Source organism: Berghia stephanieae, chromosome 7 (genome assembly GCF_034508935.2).
Source record: "Berghia stephanieae isolate SIO BIC M18660-M18661 chromosome 7, UCSD_Bste_1.3, whole genome shotgun sequence".
Taxonomy (NCBI): Eukaryota; Metazoa; Mollusca; class Gastropoda; order Nudibranchia; family Aeolidiidae; genus Berghia; species Berghia stephanieae.
Window position 1 is genome coordinate 15245004 of NC_088366.1, and position 7500 is coordinate 15252503.

Below are 7500 nucleotides of genomic sequence, written 5' to 3' on the forward strand. Positions count from 1 at the left end.
TTTTGATTACTTAGGGCTTTCCTCCGATTATATTTTAAGTATTTGAAAAAGTAATATTTTAAAAAATAATGACATCTTTTACAAAGCGCAAAATTCCGATAAATGTGCTCAAAGCGCTTTACAGGGATATAAAGCCAGTAGCAACACTGCACACCTAGGACAAGACATGACATGACACATGTCGACAGAGGCCACTCCGTTATCGGCCTGGTACTCATTTTACACCTTAGTACAGTGAGAGAAGGTAAGTAAGGAGCTTTTTTTTCCCAAGAAATCAACTTTGCGTCGCCAGAGCTGGATTCGAACCAGAGAGCTTAAATACCAAAAGCAGAGTACCATACCAGAAGACGACCAAGCCGAATAGATTTCTAACATTACATACTGTACCTTGAGTTCCTGATTGACAAAGACATACTGTCGTTTGAACTGCTCTAACTCCTTTTCTGTATCGGTCGTGCTCACGTCCGTCTGGAAGGAATAGGTTGATAAGACATGTAACTTTTAAATAATATGCCAAAATAATATTAGAAAGAAAAATAGCTCATAATGTTGACAAAATACGCAAAAATCTGACCCAGCGTCTCAAAATTGTATTATATTGATGTGAACAAGATGCCAAATAGCGATTTTTGAGTTAAAAGAAGAAGACATGTGGAATTTTTAATTCTTTCATTTCATGAAATCACATCCTTTGTTCTCAATAAATCATAATAAAAACTTAACCAAAGTCTCATATTTTTTGTCTCCAAAAACCTATTTTTAGCATCTAAGCCATTCTGACATAATACAGGTTTTGGGGCGGAGGACTACATAGACAACATTTCGGCCTTGGGCTTTCTTCAGATGTTATTTTGTTATTATGAGGTTCACATTATACGAGTTATTCTTCTTCTTTACTCTTTGTATTGCCTTTATATTTTGATTGGCTCCCTTGGGCATCTTTAGCTTTTAAATATGTGACCAAGTTGGTCAAACTGGTCATGTGTGAGTAAAGAGGATGCAAAAATAGAATTAAAATTTAAATGATAAAATGATCACCAGCACTTCACAATGCTAAATCTATTTTAATTAATATAACACATAAAATAACACGATGCATACTTATTTTCTTTTTACTACAAATTAAATTTTCACCATCATTATCACTCCGACATAATACCATTTTGAGATGATGGGTCACATAAAATGGCTTATTACAAAGTTTGATGGGCCATCATAGCAAATATCATCCACATCATTACTGTACACAACACACTTTATGGTGTTCTCTGTCACCCATGATTTAATTTTGAAAGAGACCTCGTAATAACGGGACTAATAATTGTTTAATAATAAATTTTGTTTCTAACTCAGTTTAAGGTAGGTTACATAACTGAAGATTTATTTGTAATTCTTCAAAGTTGTAGGATTGCCTCCATTGCCCTCCGAACGCCAAAGTCTGAAGTCAAAGTTTCTCCGTTGTTTGTTTGTTTTTAAGGGTTTTACGGCGCTTGCAACACATTTGGGTCATATCAGCGCCAGAAGTTTCTCGGTTTACTGCCATACTTCAGAAAGTCGCGTATTTAAAAATTTGGCCAGAAAACCTTCAAATTTTGATCAATTTGAGTGACCCTCATCTTGGCAAAAACTTTCAAACCTGGGAGCTCCCAATTTTTTAAATACGCGTCTTTCTGGTGGGGTACGGCAGTTAACTGGTTAAAATTAATCTAAGCAACAATTGGTAAAACGTGTGTGGGGTAGGGGGGGGGGGGGTTAAAGAAAAATAGTGATGCGGATCGAAGAAGATTCATTTACAAAAATTGGAATTGGATGCCCTCCCATGAGGTTCGGTCAAAAACGAACCACCCAGTTAAAAGGTGATTAGAAAGCACTTGGCTGGAAGCACACAACAAAAGCTATGGCAAAAGCGGACAAGCGCGAGCAAATTCCAGCTGTAGATTCAAACAATCTATCCATATGTCTGATTTGATGGCATCTAAAATTCGTAAACAATCAATAGCAGACGATGCCATTGTGACGGAAACTAAAAAATAGTATGTCTCACCAGCTCTATTCAAGTATTATGTTTGGTTGAACCAGATTCTAGACAATTGAATTTTTATTGAAAAAGGTTAGTTACAAAATTTGAGACATGAGTTGTTTAAGAACTGGCATTCATTTTTCTCAAAGGGGTAGATATATAAATTGTAAAATATTTTCGTAATTTAGAACACAAAGTCAATTTTCATTACCTTGGGGTCTTAACATGTAAAAATGCGTTCCAAGAATTGAATAATAATGAACTTGAGACGGATGATATATTACAAGAACAAAATATTATGGATCGCAAACTGGAGATTTTTATAACTGTCTACCCCTCAGCAAAAGACCTCAGGTCGGGCTCAGGCAAAATTTAAAATCCGAAAGGAAGGGTTATAGGATAAAAGATAAAGTGAGTGATTTCTCCAGCCCAAAAGGGAAGTGAATTGTCTTCATTGAGACTATGAATGGCAAAAGCGACATCTCAGTCTTTAATTATTATTTTTTTTAAGTGCCATACTAGGAAAAATATATCACTGTGTTTTATCATATATTTTTTTCAGCACAGAGAACACGATAACTCTCTTACTTTAACCAAAGAGCGTGTAAGTAACGATTGTTATGTTACCAAGAGCTCTCACTTCCCGCTTTTGGTGAAGCCAAGCATCTTCCGTCTTCTACTCGTATTTTCGTCATTGTATCAGTAAGCCTAGCGCGCATGATACACGCGGAGCACACCCACCTCGCTGTCTCGCCTGGCACGCGACAATAGCATTGCGGTTAAGAGAAGTGAGAGCTCTTGGTAACTACGTTACCCTACACACTCTTTGCTTTAACTCACAAAATTGTTGTGAGGAATTTTTTTTAACAATGCGACAAAGCCTGCATATTTATCAAGCTTTAACCCCCTCCTTACCAACTAAAGGAAAATCGTCACATTCGTTACGATGCATTTTTATTTTTCAGATTTCTTGTGTTCATCATAAAATTTATAGAAAATGAACAGTGTGTTGTAGAGCATGTTTTACTAAAGAAATTATTTATCTGCTATTGTGTTTGAGTGATAAAAAATATTTTTTTGTCATAGTTGGCTGTGAAATTTTGGGGAAAATCCTGAAAATGGCTGGTAAGGAGAGAGTAGATGAATTGTCAACCGAGATATATTTGGGCACTCCCTATCTAAACATTGGTTGGCCAGCCGATGTTCTGGTGGCAAATCATTCACTTGTTTCAAGCAATGTTAAACGTGGTCAGTGATTATAACAAAATTCTTAACCTGGCATTTTATATAGTTTGAAATGGAAATACGGGTCCACATGACCTTGTGGGGGAGTAAATAAAACATTTTGAAGCGCATTGCACATGCTAAACTCATAGAAATGTAATATTTAGATGTACATATCAATCTATTAAATTTGGAGTTTAAGTAGTTTTTACAATATCGTCATATTGCTGATGGACTGTGAGTTTTAATAGTTGGGAAGCCGTCTTTTAAAGGACCTAGATCGACGTGTATTTACTTGCAGGTCTGATATCCCAAATTGTTTTGGTCTCATTGTTGTAATGGAAATACTCTCAAACCAACGCACAATTTTGTCCATAACGACAATGTTAAATTGAGACCATAATTGCTTTCGATCGTCAGATCTGCTAAAAGGTGCACAAAGACCTATTTAGATAAATTGTGTAGTAAATGGTGTTTAGTTAAAATGTCGAGCTTTTAAATAAAATGCACGTTGGTTTGCTGTAAATATTGTTCAAAGATTAAGGTACAGGGATTTGTATCAAACACATTAACAATGAACGTCAAACGCCATTTGTTGGTATAGATATAGTATGCGCTTGGCTAAGAAGTTCACAACATTGTCAAGTATAACGGACTAGTACACAAAACTATGTGTAACCTTAAACGTTTATAGTCTGGTTAATAAAGAAGTTTCGTGAGAATTACTCATAAACGCGGATGACAAAAAAAAATAATAATAACAAAGACCTGAGTGACGTCAACTTCATTCTATCTATATCGGACGTGAAAAGTTACCTGATTGTCACTGAGCGAGTCCAAGCCAGCCATTTCTTCAATATGAGTGGCCAACCTTTGGTTCTCCTGCTTCAAATACATCTGGCATTCTTTTGAGGCCGCCAGCTGAAAACGATATAAAATCAAAGAAATTAAACATGTGTATCGGTTCAAATCGACTTTTCTATACATGTTTACAAAAACTGAAGTGCACGCAGGTTCAAAGATATATCTAAAGTTAATGCTTAAAAGCTTGAAAAATGCAGAAATACAATTACAAAAATTAAATAGCTTTTTTGATGGTTTGTTTGTTGTGTTCTGTTTTATTTTGGGGTGTTTTTTTTTGTTCTGTTCTATTTTTTATTTTTTGCCTTTTTTATCTTTTCTGGTGTTTTTTGTTTGTTTTTATTTTGTTGCCTGTTTTTTTGTTTTGTTTGTTTCCTTGTTTGTTTGGGGGTTTTTTAATGTCTAACCTTTTCCACGAGCTCCTCTTTGTCGTTTTGTAGATGATTAATGTATGACTTCATTGATTCATCAAATTTAACATCTCGGCGATCTTCTTGGATATTTCTCATGGGACCTGTAATCAAAATTAAACAGTTTAATTACCCAAAACAAAACAAATCTCCGAACAAATCAAACAAAAAATATAAACATCGAAAGCCTCAGTCTCTCAAATATTTGATATTGATGGCACCTTTTCTGGCCTCCCATAAAAATATCCAGAATTCAATCAAAGAAAAATATGTCAGCTATTTTCCGAAATTAAATTCGTTTTACAAAAAAATGTTTCAACGTTTATCAAACTTTCAAATACACTTTAAATTAACAAAACATTGCATCTTCTTTTAGAGTCAGTCTGTCATATCAATGTAGACCAGAGATCTATGTGAAATAGCATTTCAAACTTTGGAATAAAAAAGGAGAAATTTCTAGTGTCCCTATTGGCGTTGAAACCCAAAACATTTCACCCAAAGTCTAATGATTTACTTCTACTGATGACATGACACTACGACGTAGCACTCAGTCCGGCAATGTTTCAAATACATCCTTTCCTATTTTAATATAACACCAGTGACTACACACTGTTTTCTCATTGTAATAAATTCAATGAAACCATAGATACATTTTGAAGATGCGCGTATCTAAAAGCATTGAAATTGAAATATAAATTATTTTTAAAAGATAGAAATGAGAAAATAGGTCAATTAACTGATCAAAATATTCCACCTACCATGATAGTTTTCCAGAGGCATGCCATTCTGACTAGAGTCTGGAGACGAAAGCCCAAGATTCGATTGTAAAGATTCGTCATTGGGGCAAGAACTTGATGAAATGACCTCAACGCTGACGTCATCATGAGAGACGTCACCATTTCTATCAGACTGGGGTTTGGTCTGGACGTCATTGTCTAAGGGGGTGACGATCTTCGCTTGCACATTGCCATTCGTACAGCTGACGTTGGCATTGGAATCTTTTGGTGTGGACGCGTTGTCGTCGGCGTCCGATGAGGTAAGTTTGTGATCGGAAGAGACATCGTCCGTTGTTGCTTTTGTGTCTTCTCCGTTGTGCCAAGCTCGTCTGGACTGGTCGTTCTGGGAGATGTGAGCAAATTAGGCGGTGGAGGCGGAAAAGAAAGGAAACAAATCAATTCTAAATACAAAATTTAGGACATGTTTTGTGTATCGCTTTAAGTACCGGGGGGGGGGAGGGGGGGTATGAGTGTGCGTTAGTGTGTGTGTGTGTTGCGGGGGAAGGGGGGGCATGGCTCAGCGGTATGGTCGTAGCTCGTAACAGAAGGGTACCGGGCTCGACTACCCGCCGCGCTGTGTGGCCTTGATCATGTCATATCGCCCTAGCTTGGTTTGCGGCACTCTTTGCGAAGCTGCAGTGCGGCTAACGCCTGAGACGTTCCAGTCTTCCCTTGGAATAGACCTTAAGGATAAATTTTCCCGAGGGGATTACTATAGGGAATTTTAATTTTTATTTAAAAAGAGAGATAGTTCTCTCTCTCTCTCTCTCTCTCTCTCTCTCTCTCTCTCTCTCTCTCTCTCTCTCTCTCTCTCTCTCTCTCTCTCTCTCTCTCTCTCTCTCTCTCCCTCTCGTCTGTGTGTCTGAAGTAGTGTCTGAAAAAGAAAAATACCTTGTAGTGGTGTGTGCTCATGTTTAATTTATTGTGAGAAAGAGAGAGAGAGAGAGAGAGAGAGAGAGAGAGAGAGAGAGAGAGGGGGGCGCAGATAAGTGAGAGAGAGAGAGAGGGAGAGAAGGGGGGGGGAGATTTTTTTTTTGAATGGATCGAGGGTAGTTGTGTGTGTGTGTGTGCGTGTGTGTGTGTGTGTCTGTGTGTGTGCGTGTGTTTATGTGTGTGTGTGTGTGTGGGTGTCTGTGTGTAGTTGTGTGCGTGTCCACCTTCACCTGTTCCTCTCCTAGTAACCCATATTGACCCCCTATTGTTCTACAGCACAGTTTCAGCATCTTCATGCTGATCAGTAGCAATAAAATGACAATAAAAATAACATAATCTTCATTTTATGTTCTTCCTCATTCCTCTTTATGACTGGCCAAACTAAATAAAGTCAACGTCACGAAAGTACAATGGGATACAGATATAAACTGCAGTATTCTGAAAATAAACGTATTTTAAAATTTTGGCCAGAAAAACTCGTCCTTCAAATACCGATCGTTTAAAATGACCCCCATCTTGGCTAAAACTCTCAAACCTGGGACTTCGCGAAGTCCCAGTTTGAGAGTTTTTGTCACTATTTGGGTCATTTTAATCGATCGATATTTGAAGGACGAGTTTTCTAGTCAACATTTTTAAAACGTAATTTTTCATATTAAGGCAGTGTAAATAATGGTTGGTTTTAATTTTGTTTTTCCCCTTCTTTTAGCAAATGTAGTGTTGTAGCTAAATCGATAGAGGATCAGACCGTAGTCATTGTTATACGATCAGACTCGTTCAAAAATAGAGGTGGTTTGACTCGGTGGTTAGCCGAAGAAGAAGAAGAAGAAGAAGAAGAAGAAGAAGAAGAAGAAGAAGAAGAAGACAAAGAAGAAGAAATACAACAACAACAACAACAACAACAACAACAACAACAACAACAACAACAACAACAACAACAACAAAAGCAGCAACGAGAAGGAGGAGGAGGAGGATGAGGAGGAGGAGGAGGAAGAGGAGGAGGAGGAGGAGGAAGAAGGAGATGAGGAGGAGGAGGAGCAGGAGGAGGAGGAGGACGACGAGAAGGCGGAGGCTAATGAGGAGAAGGAGGAGGAGGAAGGCATTTTTAAGATTAGATTAAATTTTTAATATTTATAATGAAAAACAATACACGTCTAATTAAAAACAAACAAAAACAAAGCAGCTCAGAATGGCTCTGATTATTCTTTGTTTTTACATTAATAAAATGGGTTAAAGGATTCGCTTTCATCGTAATACAGATTATATATTCAAAAAGCTA

At 37.2% G+C, this 7500-nt stretch overlaps 1 protein-coding gene across 2 annotated transcripts in view; it reads right to left on the reverse strand.

Annotated features, from left to right (window-relative positions):
• Positions 1-7500, reverse strand: part of LOC144976768 (kinesin-like protein KIFC3) — a 56720-nt gene that overhangs the window by 17351 nt on the left and 31869 nt on the right. For both annotated transcript variants that reach the window (XM_078921186.1, XM_078921185.1), the window contains exons 4-7: positions 5274-5634; positions 4513-4619; positions 4061-4165; positions 388-468 (exon numbers count right to left, since the gene is read on the reverse strand). In XM_078921186.1, coding sequence (XP_078777312.1) covers positions 388-468; positions 4061-4165; positions 4513-4619; positions 5274-5634 — 654 coding nt within the window. The remainder of the gene's footprint in view (positions 1-387; positions 469-4060; positions 4166-4512; positions 4620-5273; positions 5635-7500) is intronic.